The sequence below is a fragment of the Pelodiscus sinensis genome, chromosome 3, assembly GCF_049634645.1.
Source record: "Pelodiscus sinensis isolate JC-2024 chromosome 3, ASM4963464v1, whole genome shotgun sequence".
In the NCBI taxonomy this organism is placed as follows: domain Eukaryota; kingdom Metazoa; phylum Chordata; order Testudines; family Trionychidae; genus Pelodiscus; species Pelodiscus sinensis.
Window position 1 is genome coordinate 79,094,759 of NC_134713.1, and position 26,372 is coordinate 79,121,130.

The 26,372-nt window shown below is 45.1% G+C and overlaps 1 protein-coding gene and 2 long non-coding RNA genes across 6 annotated transcripts in view; 2 read left to right on the top strand and 1 right to left on the bottom strand.

The window, feature by feature from the left end:
- LOC142827514 (uncharacterized) overlaps positions 1 to 17,264 on the top strand; it is a 34,472-nt gene extending 17,208 nt beyond the window's left edge. The window contains exons 2-4 of one of the 2 annotated variants that reach the window (XR_012902200.1): positions 941 to 1,166; positions 9,175 to 12,494; positions 16,374 to 17,264. This is a non-coding gene — a long non-coding RNA (uncharacterized LOC142827514). Of the gene's footprint in view, positions 1 to 940; positions 12,495 to 16,373 lie in introns of both variants that reach the window. The other variant, XR_012902199.1, reaches the window with a different exon arrangement.
- Positions 17,193 to 22,556, bottom strand: LOC112545822 (uncharacterized). 3 transcript variants are annotated; one of them, XR_012902202.1, is made up of 3 exons: positions 22,422 to 22,556; positions 19,388 to 19,568; positions 17,193 to 17,841 (listed from the first exon to the last, which is right to left on the bottom strand). It is a non-coding gene; the product is annotated as an uncharacterized LOC112545822 (long non-coding RNA). The 3 variants fall into 3 exon arrangements; XR_003089367.2 differs by having other exon boundaries at positions 22,410 to 22,556; XR_003089368.2 differs by lacking the exon at positions 22,422 to 22,556 and adding an exon at positions 21,891 to 22,279.
- Positions 22,557 to 22,618: 62 nt separating this feature from the next.
- Positions 22,619 to 26,372, top strand: part of AMD1 (adenosylmethionine decarboxylase 1) — a 35,321-nt gene continuing 31,567 nt past the window's right edge. Inside the window, exon 1 of the mRNA XM_006123206.4 lies at positions 22,619 to 23,062. Coding sequence (XP_006123268.1) covers positions 22,932 to 23,062 — 131 coding nt within the window. The 5' untranslated portion in view covers positions 22,619 to 22,931. The remainder of the gene's footprint in view (positions 23,063 to 26,372) is intronic.

Here is a 26,372-nt window from a genome sequence, read left to right on the forward strand (position 1 = left end):
TCCATAGGATGACTGCAACATGGCAGGGGGACGTAGAGCAGCACCTGGGGGCCCTGCGAGCCCTGACCCGCATCATGGAGCAGCGGGCACAGGAAGAATGGGAGTTCCAGAGGGAGGTGCTTTCCCAGGGTCATGCCATCTGTGCCCATCTGCAGACCCTGGTGCAGAGCATGCTGCCTCGTGCCGCTCCAGTGCCTGCTGCCCCCCCCCCCCAGCTACCATTCCTCCTCCCACTTCGTCTCCCCCTCTCACCTCTCCCTCCTCAACCTCCTCATCCTTCTCCTTAATCTCCACACCCGGGATTTGGGGGGATTTTATAGCAGTCTTCAGTGACCTAAAGTGGGGTTCCAAAGAGAGATGGACAGAAGCTGTTCTTAGTAATGACAGATGACAGAACGAGGAGCAATGGTTTCAAGTTACAGTGGGGGAGGTCTAGCTTGGATATTAGGAAAAACTATTGTAAAAGGAGGGTAGTGAAGCACTGGAATGGGTTACCTAGAGAGGTGGTGGAATCTCCATCCCTAGGACAAAGTCCTGGCTTGACAAAGCCCTGGCTGAGATGATTTAACTGGCGTTGATCCTGCTTTGGGCAGGGAGTTGGACTCGACCTCCTGAGGTTTCTTCCAACCCTATGATTCTATGATAAAAACCTCACAACACAAAGGTGATACAAACATATAAATAAGATTATTATTCTTGGAAAATAATATTGTTCACAGGCATCTTACATGGCATAACTGGGCACATTCCTTGCAATTTTATAATATTGACATCAGAGACATGAAATGTCTCTCATATTTCAGACAGCATCACACCTTTTCTGTAGTACTATTGTCTATTCAGATATTCTCCATTTTGTAGCTATGCATTTGATTTTTTCACTCCTAAGTGAAATACTTTGCACTTGTTTTAACTGAAATCATCTTTTTTTTTGTTTCAGACCAATTCTCCAATTTATGAAAAGAATTTTGAATTCTAATCTTATCCTCCAAGGTGCTTGCAGCTTGACTCAGCTTGGTGTTAGCTGCAAATTTTATGTATAGTCTCCACTGCATCCTTCAAGTCATTAATGGAAATACTGAAGTCTCAGAACTGGGACAGACCCTATGGGACACTATTTGATGTCTTCCCAGTTTGGCAGCAAACTACTGATAACTACTCTTTGAGTATGTTTTTGAAAACAGCTATGTGTACACCTTATCATAATTTAATCGATTCACATTTCCTTAGTTTGTTGATGAGAATGTCATGTGGGAGTGTATCAAAAGCCTTATTAAAGTTAAGATATAATCACATTTACTGCTTCCTTCCTGTCCATTATAACTAATTAAGCACTAGGAAGTTGTGCTACTTTAACTATATTGGTTTGTAAACTAAGAGTTACAGTAGTACAAAAACTGTTTGTAGTGCAGACTAAGAGTGTCCATATACACAGTTGTACTAGTTTAACTAAATTGGTATAAAATAACACTTTCAGTTATATTGATACTTATGTGAAGACAAAGCCTTGGTGATTGTAGAAATATCCTTATTCACCAAATGTGATACAAAAAAATCAGACAAAACTGAGTGACTTATTTTAGTGTTTAAAGGACATAATTTGAAACAATTAAAAAAATAAAGCTGCTTCTAGTATTAAAAGCTGAGGAGGAATGGAGGAAGTTTACAGTTCTACAATCACATTCTCTTGATTTTTTTTAAACCTTGTTCCTGTTGCTGTGTCTTTAAAGTGCTACATAGTCCTGTATTTTGTTTCAGAGGTAATGACTATAAGGAAAGTGTTTCTAAATATGTAAGTTAGACAAACTGATTATTCTTCTCTCATTTCTTTCGGTTCCTGTAATGTGAGGTGTTATATCATTTCAGACAGAAGTGTATGTTTAATCTTGTTTATTTCTCTTCAACCTAATTTATGTCATTTTGAAAGATGAGAGCCATATTATATTCTCTGCAACCTGCTTCCCACATAGCACCAGTGTAACCTATACATGCAAGGGGTCATGATTAGTAGTACATTTAATTTTTCTGGAGTCTAAGGAATAGACTGTAAATGTCATGCAATTAACGGCACTTAGCACAATACTGATTTAGGCCCAATGTTTCTTAAAGCTTTCAGCAGGACTGGAAAGAAACAACATGCTCCTTGTTCAGGTCACTGTTGCATGTGTGCTCATGTTGTCTCACAAAGCCAATTACCATTATTGTTCTAGAAAATGTTTATATGAAAGTAGCACCCAGAGGCCCTACTTGTATTGAAATCCTGTTGTGCTGGGTACTGTACAAATACAGAAAAGGGACAATCCTCACCTAGAGAGGCTTACAATCTATTTTAGGTGCTAAAAATAAACTTAACTAATCATCATACCACATTGATTGTAATTTCTTATACCATAGATACAAGTGCATGGGAAGCAGATTACACAGAATATTCTATCTATAACATTCAATTTTTATAGTGATATCAATGTATTGGCTAAATTCCCCCCCCCCCCCCCCCCTTCCCCTTCTATTTATTTAGAGTTTTCAAATCCCCTACTCATAACTCCGGTCATCTGAAGAAGTGGGCTGTGCCCACGAAAGCTCATGATACCATCTACATGTTTTGTTAATCTATAAAGTGCTACCAGACTATTTGTTGTTTTTTTCATTAACATCACGTCACTCTTTTTCTTATTCTTTTTATGTTGTAATAAAAATATAGATCTTCCACAACAACTGAAACATTAACCTTCCTATAACAGGGGATTGATCTCTAGGTCCATGCCTTGTATCTGTTCCATGGCATGTCTTTTAGTGACTTGGTTTACTACAAGTGATGGAACTGGGACTAGGTCTCAACTATTCCACAGGACTATGATTTAGAAGGAGCCAGTAGGCACAATCAGTTGGGCTTGCTTTTTTGGTGTAAGTAAACAGGGTGATGTCTTCCTAGAGCTTTCTAGGAGAAGCTTATGGAGTGTATATCTGTGGGTAGCAAGGAAGGCTATGGTCTAACAAATCTGCTGGGAGGAAACTCCCTGTAGGGACAAGGCTAGGACTCTGTGATGTAGCAGGAGGCTGATTAGATTTATGTTCAATAAATCAGATTCCTAGAAGAAAAGATTCATTGTGAAATCTCCTGCAGTGTGGAGTTTGAATCCCTTGGGAAGTTGCAGTGCCCAATTCTGGATTGGATGAGCTCCTTTTATCCTTCCCATGGTCTTCTGGAAGGTTCTAAAATATTGAAAACATTCAGCATTAGGTTATCTTGTTTTTAAATTACTTGAATAATGCAACTGTTTTAATAGCTATAATATTGTGGTTTAGAGTTACCTTGTGCTTGTGTCAGTCCTCACATTACTATATAAAGAAAATCCTCTGAAGTTAGTTGGATTTTTCTGAGTGACAATCCATGACAAATTCAATCCTGAAAGTCCTAATCTTGCAATTGGTTTCACTCAAACATATCCTGGCATTTAAACAGTCTATTGCAGAATTGGGGTCTAAATCTGCATTTATCTGAACCTTGGAGAACCTGGAACCCCAGAGTTCCTCTTCCTCATCCATTGAAGAGGACTTTAAATAGATAATTTAACCTCTTTATCTCTCACTTTACTTGAACTTAGAATTTTATTCAATTTGCTTATATTGTCTTCATCACTGTAGCATCTGAGCATCTTCTAGAAGTGCATTAAGCAAAATGACCAGCCCTTGTCATGGGAGTCTCCTCTTCTGCCATCTTCCTTTCCAAAGGGAAAACTTAGGTTTTGCTTATTTTATGGCTGCTGTGCATGTTTACCAATTAAGGCAAGGTCAAAGGTGTGTGCCTTGCCCTTTGAGTAGGAGCAGTGATGACTGAAGTGATTCTTAGATCCTAGAAGAGCTTTTCAGCCTTGAAGGAGGCCCTGGGATCTCTGTTTCCTGCATAAATAAGCTTAGCTTGTGCAGTAGCTAGCTGTATTGTACCCGAGGAGCTAAATTGTTGACCAGTCTTCATTCTTGACCTCCAAGCAGCCTTTTAAATTCTGGAGGCCTAAATTTTTGCACATTAGTGAAGTAGAGATGGTCTGTGGAAGATCAAAGTTTTTTAAATATTTTGGCAAAGGGAAAACATCCTTGGTAACAGAAGAGGAAGACAACTATTACTAATTTTTTCAATACAACGCCCTCTTTCAACTAGTATCACTTCAGTTTGATCCAGATTGAGTCTTAACTTTCTTCCAAATCCCAATCTGAATTCTGTTCTGCAACAGTCAGACATACTGAAAATAACTTTTTATATTTTATTGTAGAATAGTAAAAAGCCTTAACAGTGGGTGTAATCCATTACTGGAACAATTTACTGAAGGAATTGGTAAATTAACTATTTCTTGAAGACTTTAAATTGTTCTAGTTTAACCGCAAATTACTAGGTTTGATAATATTTACTTACCTAGAAGCAAAGAACAAAAACCTCCACCGCTTGGATGAAATTCAGTGTCTTATGTGATGCAGGAGGACAGATATATATCACACCATCTTAAAATAATGTGCATCTGTGGAAAGATCAAAACCGAAAAATAAGAAACGGACATTTTAAGTGTGGGGTTTTTTTGCTCATGAAGCAAGCTTTTTAATGTTCCATGAAATTTTGATAACTTCAAGAATTTTTGGTTAGCCACAGTTGTTTATGAATGCCTCCATACTAGCAATTGGTTTGCAAAGGACAGATTTTCTGAATTCTAACGTCAGGAATTTTTCTCTGAAGTGACCATTGTTCAGGACACTAGAAAAATGCAGTTTTGCAGACTTATGTTTTAAGGTAACTGCAAATTGATATTTGTGCCATAAATACAAATCTGTGAGGAAACTTCAAAACAAAAAACAATACTCTGTGTCAAATAAGTGCTGTATAATTTTCACCTTCAAAAGCCCCCATGCCATGGCAGTCTTTCCTGTAAGGAAGAAGGGCTGGATATAACTCCCTTCAGAGACTGTCAATGTCTCTGTGTCAGGCCTTGTCTATACTTCTGGGAAAACAATGCTCCAGAGGCCAATCTTCTGGGGTTCAATTTAGTGGGTCTTATATGAGCCTGCTAAATCGAATGCTGAGAGTGCCCCTTTGGATCCTGGTACTCCTCAGAGTCACAAGGAGTAAGGGAAGTTAACGGGAGAGTATTTTTTCATCAACCTCCCACATTGTGGACACCCCAGAAATTTGGTTTATGGTGCATAGTCCAGCTACACAATTCTCAAGCTGGAATTGCGTATCTTAAATCCCATTTCTCAGTCAGTATAAACCTGGCCCCAGACAGATCTTGCTCAAGAACAACAAGCTAATGACTAAGAATATCTAGCGCTCCAAGTCCATACTGGTTGTGGAAGCAAGAGAGCAACTAGGAACTCCTGCTTGAATCGCTTAATAGCCTATTATGCTATTATCAGTTTACCAGAAAGTAAAGCCATAAATCTCATATTTTAGTGAAATACTAGATACAGAGTTGTACATTACCATTTGCATATATACAGCATCTATTACAGTAGTATTTAGGCTTTATGTGGTTTGACTGAAGGAACAATGTTGTCAAGAAATAGTCAGTTTCCAAAAAGCTGCTGGCACTACAGGCATTTTGGTGTTGAAAATGCAGCAGTCACTAACACCTTGTCAATACTAGCAATTCCACCACTGCTAGCAATGTAGTGCTGCAACAGTGTTAGAAACAGTGGACAATTTTAGGGAAAGGAGTCTGCATAGACTTATTGATAAATAATCAGCACTTTCACTTATCTGGATATTGCTTTTGCTGTCTCTATGATCTTATTTGATAAGATCACTAGGGTCTTTTAAATGAATTCTGTATATATGGGGTTCCCAAACTTTTTGACACGGGGACCAGTAAATCCATTCACGAACTTTTGGAGGACCAGTAATGTTCATTTGCATGTTTGCATATTCATTAATCAAATGATGAATATTCAAATACTTTGTTTCTGGTCCTCCCAAAACCCCCAGTGCCAGCTTTAGCAAAGCTTTTGATATGGTCACCCACAATATTCTTGCCAGCAAGTTAAGGAATATGGATTGGATAAATGGACTGTAAGACAGACAGAAAGCTGGTTAGACCAGGGTTTCCCAAACATTTTACTTTAGTTGGAACCCTTTTTTTTCAGTACTGCTTTTTGCAGCCCAAAAATATAAATACATAAACAAACTGAGAAAATACCAGACATATAACATGTCTGGTATTTTCTCATTAGGTACGTTGTATTATTACTAGATGTATCAGTTTGTAGTTTCGAACTGCCTGGCTGGTAAATGTGCTCAGGCTGCATGAGTGTGTCTACCAGCCAGACAGTTTGCAACTACTTGAGGGGTGTGTGTGTGGGGGGGGGGCAATAGAATCCCCGGGCCAGACTAATTCATGCTTCGTGCTTTGCAGGGGGGGAGGGGATAATGGGGGCAGCACCCCAAGATCTACATATGGCTGGGTCAGTCCCACTCCCCGCAGGCCGATTCCTTCCTTCCTCCTGCTCCCCCCACTGCGCCTCTGGCCAGTCCCACTTCCCCCCGGGCAGCCAGTTCTCCCCCGCTTCTCGTCCCAATCTCCCTTGGCCAGCCCCGCTGCCCACGTCCAGCCCTCCTTCCAGCAGCTGCTTCTCTCCCCCTACCCCCCAATCTTCCCCAGCCAGCTCCCAGCCCTAAACCTTGCACCCCCCAGCATCCCTGCTTCCACCGGCCTCCCAGTCTCCCTAGCCTGCCCCGATTCCCCCATCCAGTGCTGCTTCCAGTGGCCAGCTTCCCTTCTCCTCACCCCAGAATCCCCTGGCACCTGCACCTTCCTTTAGCCCTGCACCCTCCTGGTGCTTCCCGCTTCCCTTACTGCCCCTGCCCCCTTTGCCCTCTTTTTCCCTAATACCTACCCCCTCACCACTCTCTGCCCCATTCCCCTCCTGCCCCTCTGTGCCTTCACACGTGACTTACTCCATCCTGGCCTTCCTCATACCCAACCCTTCTTTCAAGCCTTCTCCAAGCACCTCCTCCTACAACCCCCAATGCCCTTCCCCTCTCCTCTCCTCTCCCAGCATCACCCTGTCCCCCCTCCCACTGATACCTCCCCTCCTGCCCTTTCCCTCATTGTCTGCACTTGGCCCCCTGGCATTTGTCTCTCTCTCCTGCACCCTGTCCCTTGGTGCCTTCCCCGCCGCCGCCACTGCCACTGCCACCGCCTCACCACCCAAGCCCATTCCCTACCTTCTGCCTTCCACAATGAGGGGCCGGAGACCGCGCTCAGGCCCCGGAGGTCAGCCCCGGAGGCAGTGTGGCCCCGCCACGTGCCTCCGAAGAGTTTTAAAATCCCAGCCGTGACATCACGTCACACCCGGGCGTCTTCCCCTCCCATGTGCAACGCCGCACATGGGCAGCAGCAGGTGGTGAGGAGGAGCCGCGCATGGCGGGGATGCTCTGTGGGCGGGGTGGGAGGATGCATGGGGGGGCCTGGGCCTAGGCCTGGGCCCGCTCCAGGCAGAGCCGGGGGAGAGACTCAGTTCCACATATTGGTGGAGCAGGGCCCCTGGCTCTGTAACTCGCCGGCACTTCTGGGTTCAGGGGTGCAGGGCCTGAATCGGCCTACGGCCGGCCCTGCCGGCAGCCACCAGCCATGCTGAGGCCCGGTATTCTTTTCCCACGGCCTGGTACCGGGCCGCAGCCCATAGTTTGGGAAACACTGCTGTATATTCTCCCTAGTGGGATACACCTTCTGACTAGACAGAATTTTACAAATGGTAAGGGGAGTTCAGTGCCTGAAAAGGTTGCTAGGTAGCACCAGAGCTTGGAGTCCAGGTTATTGGATAAGTATAGCAACCAACTGTTTCAGTTCCATCTGGTGAACTTCAGAGTCCAAAAGTTAGACTAGAACCCTGAGGAAGAGTACAAGAAGGGCAGATCCCATGTGATTATGCGGGGGGGAAATCCATTCTGAGGATTCCAGTAACATACAAGTAACCTCTCTTTTTAAGTAAGCTGGCCTCTTCAGATTATCAGTCAGGGTGTCTGGGGGTGGGGTAGAGAGGTAGTTAGAGTACAACTGCTGGGGAGTGGGTTGAGAAATTCTAAACAAAGAGACAACAGAATTGCCTTTTTTCAAGTATGTATCCATTCTGGATGCTATGTCATGGAGGCATGGATGAACATGTAAGTAACCCAAACTTAAAGTAGCTCTGCGTATTTCTAGGATACATTGCAAAGGCATGACACATCCTGGCTAAATTCTCATGGAGTGAATTCCAGGTCCCTCTGGTAATGGGATTTGAAACTTCTGTGCTAGCTCAGTACACAGCCTGATGACTTAATCAGGAATTCTATAGGAATAGCTACTTTATAATATAAGGATAAGTTGTAAATAGGGTTACGCCTTCTAAATGTGGTTCTGTGAAAATAGCAGTTTAGTGCCATTTTTATACATCAGGTAGAGAGCCTAATCTCTCCCTGATGAGAATAATGCTCTGGATAAGATAGCACTAAGACATGACCTTGGTCAGAAATGTAACAGGGAGGTGACACAACCTTTTGTTTATGGAAGTCTGAAGGGAGGGACATCTGCCAGAAGCATCATTTGTCAGAAGAAGCAATTCACTCACTTTACTGCAATCATTCATGTAAGTGTAAGTCTGCCTCTCACAATAGCATTATTGTGTCATAATTTGGTTTTGGAATGGAGTGATCTTCAGATGTATTTCACTAACCAAGATTTAGTAATGGTCTGTGTCACACCCGTGAAACAAGGTTTACAGGAGCGGTCGACAAAGGCTTCCCTTGTCGACCGATCCTCGTCTAAACTGCCGCGCTATGCCAGATCAGCTGATTGTCAGCACAGCGCGGCAGCCATTTTTATTTTAATGAAGCGGGGATTATTTAAATCCCCGCTTCATTGACTATGTCAGGTAAACTACTTTACATGGCTCCATCAACGGAGCCATATAGTGTAGACACACCCTTAGTGTTCTTGGGGACTTGGCAACTACTGGTTTTGTTTTGAGTGGAGTGATCAAACTGCTTCTGGCTGTGTCTTGTCATTTTGCCAGGCATTCAAGAGCCTGGAGGGAATTTATGATTTATCCTTAGCTTCTAAGTATGGACAAAACATCTGTACTATAATGTTTGTCCAGGCCTGCTTTAGAGTCAGGACATTAACCTTTCCTAACTTTGACCTTTTATAGGTGATGTGGCTCAAGAAATGAAGCTCAGTCTCTTGCCAGAACATATGTGTGTGAGAGACTCTTATTACAACGGTGGAAGGCTCTCTTTCCAGGAAAAAAGTTTGAATACAATGCTGCCAAACCAGAAGAGCTCTCTATCTGCCTCTCAAAAGTCTAACATACTTTGCCATATGCACAAAACAAACTGGGATAAAGTTATTTGTTTTAATTTTTCAGTCATAATTATCTTAATTTTTTAAAAGTGTAGTTATTAAAGAATATAATCAATTTAATAGGTCTTTTCTCTAAAACAGGAAGCATATATTTCATATCCACAATACCTGCAATGCAGAAGTAGCTCACTATAAACAAAAAACTCCTCAATTTACTCTTTACTCTTTACTCTTTACTCTTTACTAAATTTATTCAAGATAATTCTGTGCCAAAAATTAAACATTCTGCAAACAATATTTTAAAATTCTGCACATTTCTGTGTATTTTGTCAAAATAATCACAGTTAGTTACAATTATTTTAGTAATTTAAAATAAATATTCAGGCAATGTTGTGCATGTTGAGGCTTCCACTGAAAGCCCAAGCCCTGCCACGTGTGGGACTGACAGTGGGATCCCCGCCAAGCTTTGGCTCAAATTTGATTTCTACCAGAAGGAAGCATTTTGTTAGAAATCACAGATCCAAAGGAAAAATAGAATTCTGCAGGGAACATTAATTCTGCATTATGCGGTGGTACAGAGTACCTTAAAAAAATTAATAATCAGGATATACCAGAACCTGAGAGAAAGGTAAGATTATGTTGCTACAGAAATATTTATTAAAGGTAAGGTCATAAAGTGCAACTCACTTAAATGGAAACCTGGTGAAACATCAAAAATAAAAAGGCTGTAAAATCAGATAATTACATATTTTTTTCTAGATGTACCTCCTATATCTCTATGATCAGCCCCAATTTTGCCCTACTCAAGGAAAAAAGTGTTGCCCTCCTAACCCCAAAATGGATAAACTACTTAGTCTTTTGTTGTCCAAAAAACAAGCCTTCTGACAAGATTAATTCTAGAGAACATTTCAGAGCTGTGTCATGACCTATATTTAAAAGGAGGTTTTATTTTGGAAATGCTGACACCAGCTTAGCTATAGCATTGCCTACAGCAGATGCTGTTATAGTAAAACTTAACATTGTTAGGGTTGCCAGGTGTCCAGTTTTGAATCGGACAATCCGGTATTTGAGCTCTCTGTTCAGTAAACAAATTGAGAAAATATAAATGAGAAAATATAAATGTCCGATATTTTCTAAATAAGACGTAATGTAGATTGTGATGTAATGTCAAGTGTGTCCGGTATTTCTGTCGAAATCATCTGGCAATCCTAATACATTGTCACTGAAAAATTATAATAGATTATTTCAGATGTAAACCAGTTAATTATACATGTATTCTACAGGTCTCAGTAGTTAAACCATACAGATTCTATACCTCTTTGGCATGGAAAACCACTTACAATATAATTTATAAGTGAAATACGGTACTATTATGGCAGAGTCACTTTAATTTTGCCAGATCTCATGATTGCATTGTAAATCTTGTGTGACATGTAATCTTTCTTAGACCTAGCTCCTGAATTCATGTGACTGTGTAGGAATCTCATCTGTTTTTATAAAGTAGGTGTCCATCCCTCATTATTGCAGAGAAAAACTTAATGTTGAACCACAAAAAATCAACATCAGAAGTAATAAATAAAAAGAACTCCAACTTAAAAAAACTCAGTATTTTCAATGAAATCTCATGAATTTGACTCGCTCATGATTTTAAAAAATGTTTTGGTTTGTGAATATCATCATAATTTTAATACTCCAAACCTCTGTTTCCCATTTTAAGTATTCACTATATTATATAAACAACCTTTCTACAATATTTTTGATTGATGTGATGAATTATCCTTAAATTAAGATGTCCACCACATATATTCAAATGCATCCCAAACTTACTCTATGCCAGGGAAATGGAACTTTCTAATTGCCTAGCTTCCTTCAGAGAACTCTATGGAAAAAAACTGAACATGGTTTACCTCCTGCAAAGGTGTGCATAATTCAGAACAGGAGGAAGCAATAATGTTGGAGCCGAAAGAAGGTTTTCCTCTTTGTGCTCTTTAGTAGAAGCAGAGGGATATAAGGTTGTTTTGTTCTCTATTAAAAGCTTCTTCAATTCATTTAGACCATAGTTCTTATCTGTAACATCTTGAAGATAATGTCTTCTCTTCTTTGTAAATAAAATACTGATAACATTCCATCCATCTAGGATTGATTCCTGCAATTAAATTATATTGCACTGTCCAGTATTTTTAGATGGATAGATAGTTGATCTATATACAAGCTTTAAAAATTGGGTTTGCATCCTTTCTAGCAGCTTTTTGATATGTATAAAGAAAGGTCTGATGTGTTTAGCTTTTAAAACAAATTCCTTGTGTTTTACTTTTAGAATACAGGCATGTAAGTCTGGACTTTTCTGGACAATGAGGTATAAGGGGAATCTTTCAAGAAATGAAAGTTTGCTATTCTTTCCAATAGATATATATTTTGGAAACTTTTACAAAGTTATTTCTTCCACTTAACTGCTCATAATGTATTTAGTTAATATTCTGTTAATACAAACAAAAAGTTCTAAGCAGACTAAAATCCTTTAAATTACTCAGGTTTAAGTTTATGATGTCAGTTTCTCTGTTGACTAAAGAACTAGTGTCTTTCAGAGAAGTGTCTTTCAGACCTGAATACCTAACGTAAAATAAAATTTTGGTTTTTGCCAAAACAGTTACATTTTAAACTCTTATAAGTCATAAAGAAACAAAAAGGGAGAATAAGCCCATTTTTTCCCCTTTGAACCTCTTTAACTTATCCCTTGTTGAAAGATGGAATTTTCATCACCATGGCAAATCCAAATGGGATGTAACCTCCTTACAGATGGAGTGTTAACAGGTTCAGTCTTTAGCTACGTCCTTAAGGTGGTCTGGAGGTATTGGTACAGAGGGGGAAACACAAAATGATCACCTTTCTCTTCTCATAGTGGAAATTGAATTATGATATTGAAGAGAAGTCATCTGACCTCCCTCTGTCTCATCGTGCAAACAGTTGCATGTGAATAACTTTACGCATGTGAGTACTCCAAAGGACTTCAAAATGCATCTACGTCTGGGCATGAAGTTAAATGTGTGTAAATATTTACAGGGTCGAGGCTTTTGTTTGCATACTGAATTCCTTTTGACTGAAATCGAGTGAGCCATATGGGAGGGCACCAGCCCACCCAGGACAGTGGAGGAAGGAAAGAGCCTACTGGTGAGCCAAGCACTTTGACTGGGGCTGATTCTCTTCACAACATTAACAGCGGGATATGCCCCCACCAGTGGGAAGTGGAGGATCAGTGGGGCTCAGGGGAGGGGGGAATTAAGTGAAAAATCAGGGAGAAGACAGCAAGGGGGGAGCATGTAAAGAGCCAATGGGTGGGTAGCATAGGTGACATGTAACCAGCTGCCACTTGCCCATACTCACCAGCCACCATAGCTCACGTGAATCAGAAATGGGATGGAGGTGGGGCCTACTGACCAAGAGTTGGCACGCAGTGGGGCTGCACTGATGGACCAGCAGGAAGAGCAGCTGGCCCCACGTGCTGCATCTTTGCCCTGCCACTGGCCTTGCATATCTACCCCCATCATTGGCCACTGGATTCTTCCACTCACCCCTGGTGGGGCATGCAAGCAGGGATGCAGCCAGCAGCAGGACCTGCCAGTAATAATGATGGAAGGCAAGACAAAATACAAGACCCATTTTTTGCCTCTTTTTAAGAAAAAGGACACCTGCACCAGAGCTTAAATGTGGAATTATCCCTTTAACAATGGGACTTCTGCCTGCAAGCACTGCCCCCTGCAGATCCCATTGGCCAGGGATGGGAAACTTGACAATGGGAACTGACAGGATGGTGCCAGGAGAGAGGAGCAGCATGCGGAGACATGTTTTTTGCCACCATTAAGGCCACGGGTGCATTAGGCCCTTCCAGAATCAGCCTGGGGCTAGAGCAGGAAGAAAGCCTGCTACAGCCTTGCTGCGCTGCCCCACTACTGGCTCCCAGGGACCAACACACATACCTCCTCCTGCACCCCAAATCCCATCCTGTACCCCAAGCCCCAGCCCTAAACTCCCTTCCAGAGCCAGTAAATGTGCCCTTTCCTGCAATGCATTGCAAGCTCAGGCCTTAAGCCCTCTTCCAGAGCCATCACTCATATGCCCTCCTGAACCTCAACCCTCTGCCCCAACCCTGACCCCCCTCCAGGAGCCAGCACCCATGTCCCCTCATACACTGTAATATTCCACTTGAGCCCCAACTGCCTGCCCTAGACTAGTAAAAGTGAGTGAAGGTTGGAGAGAATAAGTGATGGAGAGAAGTAGGGATGGAATGAGCAGGGCAGGGCAGATCTTAAATTCAGAATGTGATCTTGGACATAAAAAGGTCGGGGACCACAGGTTTAGAAGATACAGTCCATAAGCATTTGCATTTTTTGTTTATACCATTTTATCTGTGAAAAATGTCTAGGGCCCTAACTATAATTTTCCTGGTTAGTATTAGTAACTAAAAATACTGACTCTATATTTAGGTTTAAGAATTTTTAAACACATAATTTTTCAGTCACACAAATGTGCCAAAATTTCCAGCTGAAGCTGGACATACTTATTAGGTATCTAACTGTGTGTGTTAACTGATCTGAGAGGCTTTCAGAAGACTGAGCAATTATTGAGACATACCACAAAGATTTATTATACATAAAAATATAACACAATTTATCAGTGATTCAATCTTCCACTGTATTTATAATACAGTGAAAGCTTTATTATCCAGGACTCTGCTAACTGGAAAACTTTATTAACTGGCATTGCCCACAGCCACAATACTACCATGTCTTCATTGGATTATAGTGTAGTCAACTAATCAATTAACTAATAAGCAAAAGCTTATCGGTTAATGCTTTAGACTACATGCATTTCCCTCCCCCGCTTGCCAGTAAATTTTTTAGCAGGCTGGCCAGCAGCCCTGCTCAGTTCTGGCTTGCACTGGTTCTGGGACCTACCACTGTTACAGCTCTGCATTTAAAGTGTATTAGGAGCTGGGAAGGCAGGCAGCCTTGCTCAGTTCTGGCTCGCGCCAGGTATGGGAACTCAGACCCACCCCGGACTGGGGCTGTGGCCACTCCACCCCACTGCCTCTTATCAGAGGCAGCAGTGTGGCATGACAGGCATCTAGTCCGTGAGGAGAGCTGTTTTTTAAACTGGCTCGCCTCGCAGACAAGTTCCCCGCCTGGCACCCTGCGCTGCTGCTTCTGATACAGAGGCAGCAGCTCAGAGTGGCAGGAGGATTTTTGGGAGTGGGGTCGGAGTGCACAGGCTGCTGGCCCCACCCCCAATGACATAGTCAAGTAACCGATAAGAATTCATGAGGTTAATCGACTATTCAGTTAATTGATATTTAACATCATATTCTTCACGTATGTGTGCCTGACTCCCACCTGTCCAGCAGCTTGTTGCAGGGCTTCTGACAGCCAGCATTGCTGGCTGAAATCATGAGCAGGCACCTCCTTCCTCTTCAGCCTGCCACTAGCTGCCAGGAGTCAGATGTACTGGTAGGGGGTGAGAGCAGAGCAATAAGCTTTGTTATCCAGCACATTCGTTTAACTGGCAACCGCCATTCTTCCAAAGTGCTGGGTAACAAAGCTTTCACCATATATAGAAAAGTTAACTAAAACACACTGCAACAACTATTCAGCTAAGCATGTTCCCGAATAATAGTTTCAACCACAAAAAAACCCACCTTCCTTTGGCATTCCAAACAGTAAATTAAATCAAATACGCATGAATACCTAAATAGTTGACAATCATTGCCAAAGATGAATTAAAAATCCTTGCGAAAAGTGTAATTTGAGAAATAAATTGAAGATTTACTTAATTACACATTTATTTTTGAGATATACAGTATTTATTCCAGAGGCGACATGAGCTGAAGGAAGTAGAATTGGGAGTCACTTTGGCTACGTCTAGACTGCAGGCTTTTTTCGGAAGAAGTTTTTCTAGAAGAGATCTTCTGAAAAAATTTCTTCTGAAAGAGAGTGTCCACACTGCCAAAGCGCATCGAAAAAGCGATCTGCTTTTTTGAAAGAGAGCGTCCAGACTGATTGGAATCTATTTCCCATAAAAGGCCACCCGGATCCACTTCAGCCAGGGCTTTAGGTCACCAGTTGCTTCCGAGTGCTAGTGCTGGAGCCTTGCACAGATACATGTTTAAAGGCCCCCTCCCCCCCGGACAGCAGTTTCTCTGCTTCTGCTGTGTGCTTGCCTACCTCTTCGAGGGACACCTATGCTCTTGCAGTGTGTGCTGTGGTTGCCCAGCTTTTTTGGACGCCACAGCTTTTTCCTTTGTGCCATGAAGCCAGAGCTGCCTCTGGGCATGTGATGGCCCCACACAGCCATACTCTAGTTTCTGCAGCACTTTGTGCCAGCTGCTTTCTTGGTCCTGACCAAGCTCAACCCCAAGCTCAATCTGGGGACCCTCTCCCTAGGTGCGGGAGCAACACCCTTCCCTCCACAACCCTCAATGGAGAGGTGTTTCTGGAGGCTGGACACCAGTTCCAACTGGTGGCACTGGCTGGTCATGGAACGGTGGGACAACCAGCAGTGGCTCCAAAACTTCTGCAGGAGGAAGGCCACCTTTTTGGAGCTGTGTGCCTGGCTCGCCCCTGCCCTATGACGCAATACCCACATGTAGCCCGCCATCCCCTTGGAAAAGCGGGTCACAATCACTGTATGGAAGCTTGCCACCCCAGACAGTTACCAGTCAGTGGGCAACCAGTTTGACATGGGGAAGTTCACCATTGGGGCCCTCCTCATGGAGGTAAGGCATTCTCGGGCTGCAGTCCCTGAAGGGCGGGGAGTCCTGGAAAAGGGCGATCCTCAGGAAAGAAGGGATTGGGGTGTGGGAGGGTGGAGTGGGGGGAAGCCCCATCCCTGGGGGGTTGTGCCATCCTGCCCTCACACAGCCCTGCTGCTGGGGCGGTGGCTCTTGGGGAATTTGAGGGAGGGGAGGGTAGGGGAGTAGAGGGGACGGGCACCTCCCAAGGGCTCAGGCACTCCCTCTCTCATTCTCTGTTTTGTATGTTTGTTTGTCTCCTGCAGGTTGTGAGGGCCATCAATTCCATCCTGCTGCATAGGGTCATATGCCTGGGAGACCTGGACCCATCTCTGGCTGGATTTGCTGCCCTGGGGTTCCCCAACTGCGGGGGAGCCATTGATGGGACACACATCCCCATCCAAGCACCGGACCATCAAGCAGGCCAATATATTAACTGAAAGGGCTACTTTTCCATTATCCTGCAGGCCCTGGTCAACCACCGTGGACAGTTCACAGACATTTTTGTTGGGTGGTCGGGAAGGGCACGTCATGCCCAGATTTTTCAAAACTCCAGCCCCTATGGGAAGCTGGAGGCGGGCATATTCTTCCCCCGTCAGGACTTTGCGGTTGGGGATGTGCAGATGCCACTGTGCATTGTGGGGGATGTGGCCTACCCCGATGCCATGGCTAATGAAGCCTTATACCAGCCACCTGAACCCCAGCAGGGACTAATTTAATGCCCACCTGAACATGGTGTGGATCCAGGTGGAGTGCACCTTTGGCCGCCTCAAGGTGCAGTTCAGGTGCCTCCTGACCCGTCTGATTGTGAGGGAGCACAACATCCCCGAGGTGGTGTCGGCATGTTGTGTCCTCCACAACACTCTGGAAAAGAAGGAGGAGGCCTTCCTGCCGGGGTATGCAGCAGATGCTGGCCACAAGGGGAGACTGTTTGAGCAGCCACAGACAGCTGCCATCCGATAGGCCCATCAGGCCGGGGTGCACATCCGGGAGGCCCTCAGGGTGAGTTTCTCTCAAGGACTCCAGTAACTCTCCCCATGGCCTCCCCACTAGGAGCCTCTGGCTTGCTGAACTATCCCTTTCCCACCACAACCTCTCCCTTTGCCCCTTCCCTGAACTCTCAGTAAACACACCTGTTTGGTTTTGAAGAAAACAAACTTTGTATTTGTATTTTAGGGAAAAAAAAGGAGGGAGCAGAGGGGAGAGGAGTTCCTAACCTGGAGGGAGAGGAGGGCGCCTAACCTGGATTGGGAGGGGGGCTCAGAGTGGTGTCATTGCTGGCTGGATGTGCCATCTTGGGTGAGGGTACTTCATCGGACTTGGGGTTGGGTGGGTCCTGGAACTACATGGGGGTGGGTAAGAGGGGAGGCGGAGCAGGGATGGCGCAGGGGGAGGGAGCATGAGCATCACTTAGGAAGGGGGCATGGGCATCGCTTGGAGAGGCAGGGGGAGGAGGAATGGGCATAGCCGGGAGGGCAGGAGGGTGGTAAGCAGGAGCAGCAACAGCAGCTGAGTGTGCCATCATTTCCCTCATGATGGCACACATGCTATCGCACTGCTGCATGAGCTGGTTCTAGATGCGGTTACACCACTCTGTGTCCTCCGGGATCTTTTATGCCAGGGTCTGCTTCATTTCGTGGAGGGCACTGACATGCTGCCATATCTTCATGGACCCTGGCGCGCTTTCGGATACCCTGGGCTCTGGCGGTATCCCCATAGTTCCGATTGGTCCAGCTGTGGAGAAAACAAAGAGGGAGAGGCGGTCAGTCATCCATGCAGACACTGTCCCTGAGGCCATGCCCTCCTCTGTGAGCAGCAACCAACAGTCCTCGGGCCAGAGGAGGGGGGGATGTCCTGGGAGCAAGGCCATGTGTGGCCTGCACAGCAGGCCCTGCCTCACAGGGGTCCTGAGGTGCCCAGGGAACCATGTTGCCTGATTCCCCTTTCCTCCTCCCCCAGCCCACAGACAAACAGGCAAGAGAAGTGTCCAGCCACAGTGGGTTCCCCCCCATGGGCGGCAGAGGAGCCAGTAGCAGCCTGGCCCTCCTTGGGGCCCACACATACACATGTGCCTGGCTGTTTTTCTGAAAAAAAAACTCTAGTGTAGACATACCCTTTGCTTCTCATGTATTCACTGCAAGATGTTCGAGAAGTCACTTAAAAAAAGCTCTTCCTATAAAACTTAGACCACCAACTACTGTCTTAGTATCTCCACTTGTGAAAAGGGAATAAAATGTATCCTATCACTGCAGTGTTGTGAGAATTAAAAAATTATTTGTATAATTCATTACTGTGGCAACTGGGCACTTACCGGATTTTAGATAAGCTATTTAGTTCATATCACTTGGATCAAAATTGAAAATTTTGGTGTACTGGTGTAAATAGCCTTTAAAAATCTTCAGTGTTATGTATTTTTCTTTTTAGCTACTGAATAATACATTTAAAGCAAACTGTGGGAAGTTCAAAATAATTGTATTTGAAATTAAGGCATAATTTTCATAATTCTGGTCAGAACTATTTGTCTTTGCTCAGCAAATGCAGAATGATGCAAGGCATAGCTAAATATTAAAGTTATTGTAAGGACATTTTCTGGACCACCCAAAAGGCCCGCAGGTTCCTTACAAAGCTAGCAAAGCAGACAACTGCTGTTTATTGTAGCAAAGCCACTACTAATTCTTGAATTCAGATCTAAGGAATAGGTTTATTTAGTATAGGTATAAAGTGCCATAGCCGAGTGATGTACACTAAGGTGTATCAGGCCAATGCTTTCACTACATGTACAAACAAGGTATACATTAACAAAGATGAAGACTTAGTCTTCATACACTCATTTATAGCCAGAATGACTCAATACTATTACCAACAACCTTCTCCTCTTATTTGTTAGCAAATAATATTTTATGACCAAATACAAGATCCCACATTACATTCTAAATTATATAAACTTGTTTATTTATTAACAGTAACAAACCTATCAATCTTATTTATCTGATAGAGGTCTGTAGGATTTTGGGGACATGTCTACCCCGATTATATTTGTCTGGGTCATCATAACCTTTGATATTTACTTCATCTTAGAGATCTTGTCCCCACAATGGGGACATTTCAGGATTTGAATAACAAGATACATACTAAGCTGAAAATGTTGTGCATCCCTTCTGAAAAGAAGTTATTCAATAGTCTCATGAATGAAATTAAACCAATCCTTTATTTATATTGGTTATGCACTTGCATGTTTTATATTATTAGTTAATATGTTATTGTAATGGGCTTCACTCACCACTATGGCATCTCCTTGATATCCTAGAGATTGACTCTGCTGCCCAGTGCATCCTCTTCCAGTGATGTCTCACCATGATAACTTCTTTTCCAGGAACATTTCTCTCCACGTACCACAGCGTCCTCTTCAGGAAACAGGCCCCTAGTTATGCTGCGCTCCATCCTTCCCTCTTCCAAGGGATCTGTAAATCTCTATCCAGTTACTCCCTCAGTAGTAACTGCAGTCCATTGTCCTAGGGGCCACTTCTGCCTTTACCTCAGAATCTCAACCTGTGGACCCGAGCACCAAGCCAGATCTTTCTAGCTTCCCCAGTCCCTGCTTGTGACCCTGCTCTGTCCCAGGTATTACCACTCTTTTTTTGCTAGGAACCTAGTTTTCTCCCCCATAAAGCTCTAATTAGCTATTAAAGTCTGCTCTGCCCTGTAGTCCTTCTTATATGAGCCTGCCAGACCATGACTGGCTACTTCTCTCAGCCCATTTCTAATTGGTCGTCTCCAGTGTATACTCCCTAGAGCTGCTTTTTACCCCTTTTTCTGCCAGTGAAGGGTTGCTGCTCCATCACAGTAATTTTATCTAATCAATCTGTCTGATCCATTAAATACACCTATGTCCTTACCATTTTACCTGAGGTAAGTTCTAATCATTGCACTTGGAAAAATATTAGTAGACTCCAAGCTTGCCATCAGAATTTTACTGGGCTCCTAAAAGGGGGTCAGATGGAAGGACGATACCTTGCGTTTTTATTAGTAGATATTTTAATACATCTGAATATCAACTGGTTGTGTACAAGAAATCCACCATCCACCCTCTAGATAACAAACATATAAAACCCATGCCTTGACCTATTTTGATTGGGTTTAGATATAGACACTACAATAGATAATTATCAAGTAAATATGAGAACTATCAATGCTAGTTACAGAGACATAAAAACAAACCATAATTTCCATAAGGTAAATGAACAATTTGTGTTTGCAGAGAGAAATTTTGAACACTAACATTAGAGCCACTGAAGCAGGGAGATGACTGTGGTTGTTGCTGCCTTATGTGTAAATAGAAATGGAAGAACTGAGGCTACTAAATCAAAATGACTGTGTGAGGGCAGAGCAGTGTTGGGAGTAGTACAAATGCATAAAAACAGCAAACACTGGGCAAATGTCTTTGAAGTCATTCATCCCCTAAGCAGCAACTATTTTTTTTATCTGTATCCTTTTAAAGTGGCCTTGGAAATACATGATACGGAGAATAAGCATATCAGTCAACAGTATATCAGTCAACTCCACGCAACACATTACCAGTTTTGTGCCCTCCTGTCCCAAGATACACAATTTCTCTTGGCAGCTGAAAAATAGACTCAGAGGGGTAGCCATGTTAGTCTGTACCTTTAAAATCCCTCAGTAATCCTGTGACACCTTAGAGATTAACAAAAATCTGAAGAAGTGGGCTGTGCCCACAAAAGCTCATACCACCATTTACATGTTTTATTAGTTTTTAAAGTGCTACTAAACTATTTGTTGCTTTTAAAGTTTATCGTGTACAGACTAACGCGGCTACCCCTCTCAAGCTTTTGAAAAATAGACATTCAGCCAGCTCTACAAAAAATGAGAAACCCACCCCATACATGAGTAGTATTCTTCAGGGGCTGGTTCTGAATGTTATACAACCCGCTCCCCTTTTACCAGAATGGTGTAAAGTGGGGTGGAGAACCTTTTTGGGTCAGGGCCACTGACCCACAGAAAAATCAGTTGGGGCTGCACAAAAATAAGAAACAGCACCACCACCACTCATCTATGTGGGCTCCCCAATGTTGGGAGGAGCCCTGAGCCTGAGGGGCCAGATCCAGGCATGCTGAGGACTGCATCCACTCCCTGGGCCACAGTTTCCCCACACCTCATGTAAAGGGACTGAAGCATATGGAGAATGTGTCCATGTTTCCCCCTCACACTAAAAAAAATGGACACTAATTTCTCTGGAATTGTTTCTCACTCTTTGTTCTGACCGGGTTATGCTGAGCACAGGATAAAAATGTGCAATGGTAATGGTGGCTTTATGTTATCTTTGGACTCCCTGTATTCCTGGGCTGGTGGTCATCCTAGGTGCTGTTCTGGCAGGCATTGAGATATGGAATGTCTCTTTTCCTTGGTCATGCTTCCTACATCAGGAAACTGCAAAATGGTGGTTGGCACAGAACTACAGTAGCTCTCTATCACCTGGGAGCTTTCTCGGGAGGAAATCCCAGCTGCCTAGATACAGCAGCTTTACAACCCTTTTATAACAACAGAGCAAAATAAAAGGACCATATCAAAGCAATTATGTGCACTGTGTATCATCATTATCTAATGATCTCTGTACTGTGCTTTGCTCATTCACTCTCTCATGCCCTGTCTAGATGCAAAAATTGTACTGATTTAACTCAATTAGTTTAGAAACTGCTTTCATTAAATTGGCACTATTGATCTCCATGGGCATTTAAATCGGTTTAAGAGTGCCTTCTTCAATTTACCTTAAGTTGATATTTGCCAATTTAAACTTTTACTTGTGTACGTAGACAAGGCCTCCCACGCATAGACTCACCTCTCCTTCTTCCCCTTTTATACTTCTAGCACGGTTCTCTCTCACACACAGGCAGTTCTTGTACTGCCTACTACACTTGCACACAAAAGTTGCACCGTATTAATTAAAATATTTTTAATGAAATAGTTACACTGTTTTAGTTAAACTGATGCACACTCCTTTGTGGGCACACTTATATCTGTTTTCACGTGGCTAATTTGGATTTAGTTCCAGACAGTGGGGTTTGTACAACATTGAAAAAAACCCACCCGAAACTCTTACTTTTCCCCTTTCTCCCAGATCCCCCTTTTCTTTCACACAAGTACCCCCAGCCACACTTCTCCCTCGTCCTCAGGAACAGACATCCCCCCCCCCCCCCCCCCCCATCTCACTCTTAAAACACCGTCTCGCTCCCTGCCCTCACACCCCACACACTCCTGCTTTCCCCGTAGCGCTCTCTCTCGCTCACTCCCATGCTTGCCTTCTTCCTCACACGGCTCTCTCTGGGCGGGCTGCTGTGTAGGGCGGAGTGGGGCTGACAGGCAGGCTCAGCGTCCAATGGAAATCGGGAGAGTGCGGGGCCGGGAGACACCTGTCCAATGGCCGCGCTCGGAGGCCCGGTCCCTGGTCTCGGCGAGAATAAAAGCGGCTGCGTGCGCGGCGCTCCCTCGCTTACACAGTATGGCCGGCGACATTAGCTAGCGCTAGCCCTACGCTCTTCTCTGCAACAGGGGAAAATACGGACTACAAGGAACCGAACCGCCTCGCCTGCCCCGCGCCCGCCCGCCCGGACTGTAAGCCCCGCGCTCACGCCGCAGCCGCCGCGCACCCGGGCGGTTCCGCTGCTGCCGGTTTGGCTGAAGGGTCACGTAACAAACATCCACTGGAAGGTGACTCGCGGCCGGGGAGCCGGCGGCGGCGCGGCCCGTGCAGCAGCGGCCGCCGGGCTGGGCTTAATTTCTGTGGTTGTTGGTTGCCGAGCTGTCGCGCCATGGAGGAGAACGGTGCACACTTCTTCGAAGGGACCGAGAAGCTGCTGGAGGTGTGGTTCGCCCAGCAGCAGCCCGCGCCGCAGGAGCCGCACCAGAGCAAGGGGTCCGGCGACCTCCGCACCATCCCCAGGTCGGCTCGCGGGGGGAGAGGGGGGGGCTGCGGGCAGGGGCGAGAGCCGGGCAGCCGCTGCGAGCCGCGCCGGGGTGCGGTTGGGCTGGGGGGAGGGGCGCGCCTGGCTCTTTCCCGGGTGAGGTTCTGGGGAGGGCGGGGAGCGGTAACCGGCCTGAGGCCCGGCCTGGCCCCGAGTCACGTTCCCTGCCCTTGCCCGCTCCGGACTCGGGGGCCGCGTGACCTTCCCCCGCCCTCCAAGGGCCCCAGCGCGGGCCCCGGGCAGCGCCTGGCTCGCAGCCCGCCCGCGGCGCGTCCCCTACTGGCTCTAGCCAGCGCGCCCGGCGAAGGTGCTAGTCAGTGCCGGGTCTCTGCGCAGCGCAGAAGCCATGACACCCGCCTCCCCGCGTGGAGTCCCGAGGGCCCTGCTGGCAACGTGGTGACGGGGTGAGGGCTGGAGCCGCGGCAAGTGGTGCAGCGCTGCACGCGAGGGGGCCGCAGCTGCAGAGGCCGCTGCCCTGCGCACCCTGCGGCTTCAGTCTAGATTCGGCTGTCGCGTGGCCCTTCCCCTGGTGACGAAGCCCAAGAGGGAGCCGCCTTTATGTCGGAGTCCCCTATTGCCAAGCGACCGGGGTGAGGAGAGGGCTGAGCTACCCGTAGAGTGACACAGGTTGTCACCTGTGTCGAGACCCTCCTCGGAAAGCGTGTCCGCTACCTTCCCCCACCCATGGTGCCTGCATTAGGAAAGGAGCGATCTTGTCCTCTGCTGTAGAGGCAGGGCTTCGGGGTTGCCTCACGGTGGGTTTCGTAGCAGCTCCAACTCCCTGTAATGAGTAGAGCCGGTTCAGATAGCAACCTCCCTCCCCGCAAAGGCCATTCATCCGGGGAGATCCCTAGTCAGTAGTTGTGGCGCAGTGGGACAGCCTGGCAGGCGGTAAGGAGTAGCTCCCTCCCAGTGCTAAGTGTGGCTGGAACCGCGATTACACGTGAGTTTCCTGGCTCAGCCTCTCTCCAAATCAGGCTGCCTCTCCTTTCTCATTGACAAATTCAAGCCAATGAGGTTTGGGCCTGGGGTTGTCACCCAATGGGCATTTCAGTAATGTGCTGGCGCTTTTTCCACCCCTAGTCCTGCAGGGGGGAGAAGGCTGAGTCTCCTGTACATGTGCTTCTGCCTTTCCTAGTAGGGACAGCGACTGTGAACTGTGGCTGCCTTGCTTTGTCAAGGTACTGTTTAAGACAAACCTGTGTTTAAGACTGATCAAAGACTGGTCTTCGATTAGTGTTGGGCGGTTGTCATCAGTACGGTGTTCTCTTGCCTGGGTACTCTGATTGCTTGGACTGTAAAAGTGGTTAACAGAAGCATCTGCCACAAATATTAAATTAAGACGCTTGAAGTCAGGAGGAAAGCAGTTTCAAATTTTAGTTGTAGGTACATATATAATTCATCTAAAATTTCTACATGCTTTTAGTACTTCATAATGAGTATGGAAAAAGTAGCTTACATATTTAGTAGTTCAGGCAAATAGTCTTAGACGTAATGCTGCATGTGTACCAGGTCTCTGAATATACCTAGTACTGATACAAAATATTAGGTACTGTAAACCATTCCTGTTCTCTAGTGCTTATGGCCTGAAAGGGAAAAGGGAACATATAAAAATCCATGGAACTAAGGTTTCAATCATCATCCTGACCATTCAACTTGGTATGTAGGAAGCTATTGCTAACTCCTGTTCCATCTAGCATTTATTGGTTGGCAGACTTCTTGCAGATATTGCAGTAGAACTGGATCTTAATTTGAATAACTGGCATTGCAGATCTGATTTAAAAAGGCATCCTATGTTCAGAGGGTGGCAGAAATGGTTATTGGAAGAATTGGATTGATTATAGCCAGGCTGGCATTCTGGGATGGGAGAAAAGCTTCTGATCTGGAAAAGGGTTCAAGCTGTCTAGAGCAGTGTTTTTCAACCAGTGGTACCAGTACCCTTAGGGGCACTTGATACAAGACGGAGGGGGGGGATTTACGTCAACACAACTGAAATTTGGCAAAAACTGAATTTGTTTTAAGTTTTACAGTGCTTTATAATTTTTGTACTTTTACACCCAAAAATTTCATCACTTGCCTGGCTATGATTAAGTTGTTTAAACAAATGTGTTGCAATGGTAGAAAAAATTGTCAAACTGGAGGTACTTTTATTTATTTTATTTTTGAAATGGGGCACTTAATAAAAAAGGTTGAGAGCCACTGATCTAGAGTGGCTCATCAGTGAATGTTAACCTCAGGGCAGAAAGTCAAGCAGGGCACAAATCCCAAGTTGGTTGAGAGATCTAAACTTAAGTTTCAACAAGTAAAGCATGCAAATTTCCAAGTACTGCAGCAGTCAAACCATAGTCATAGAGTAGTTGTGTACTCTGGTCTGTTTAATGTTTTGGTTGGCATTTTTTAAGTTAGGGATATTAACTGAATCTTTGCGTCTAGATTTAAGCTGTTGGCCATAGAATGCTTTTGTATCCTCTACAAAAGGCTGGAACTTAAATTCTGATTCTATGTAAGGAACATAGTATAGACCAGTGGTCTTCAACCTTTTTAAGCATAAAATCACTTTTTGAATTTAAGTCAGTTCAGGATCTACCTCAAACCCAAATACCCCTACTCCATCCCTTTGTTGAGGCCTGGTCCTCCTCATTCTGTGAAGATGGAGGATAGACATCCATGCCCCCTCCCCTGCCTCTGTATCCACCCACCCTGCACAACAAGCAGGAACCTCAGAGATGCCCCTGGAAGCTTCTGAGCAGGACCAATATGGCAGTGCAGGGAGGAGCAGCTCAAGTGCCAGGCTTGATAGTCTTCTAGCCAAACCAGTCAGGATCACCTGTCAGAGGCTCCAAGATCTACTGGTAGCTCCCGATCAACTGGTTGGTGATCACTGGTATAGACTAAGATTCCCTTTGAACTACAATAAAACTCAAATTGTCTGGCATCCAGTGGTCCGACACTCCCGATAGTCTGGCACCAACTGGAACCCAGAAGTGCTCTGGCCAGCCGGACAATTGGAGCGGCTCTGTGCTGCTTCCCCAAGTTCGCCACTGCTGAAACTGACCAGCGGAGGACTTGGGAAAGCTGTGGAGCAGAGCAGCTGGGGTGCTGCTGGGTGCCGAACAGGGGGAAGAGGGGCAGCGCTGCTGGACCAACCAAGCAGCACCCCAGCTGCTCTGCCGCTTCCCCAAGTCCACTGCTTGTCAGTTTCAGCAGCGGCGGACTTGGGGAAGTGGGGCAGAGCAGAGCAGCTGGGGTGCTGCCTGGTTTGTCCCGCAGCGCCACCCCTCACCCCCC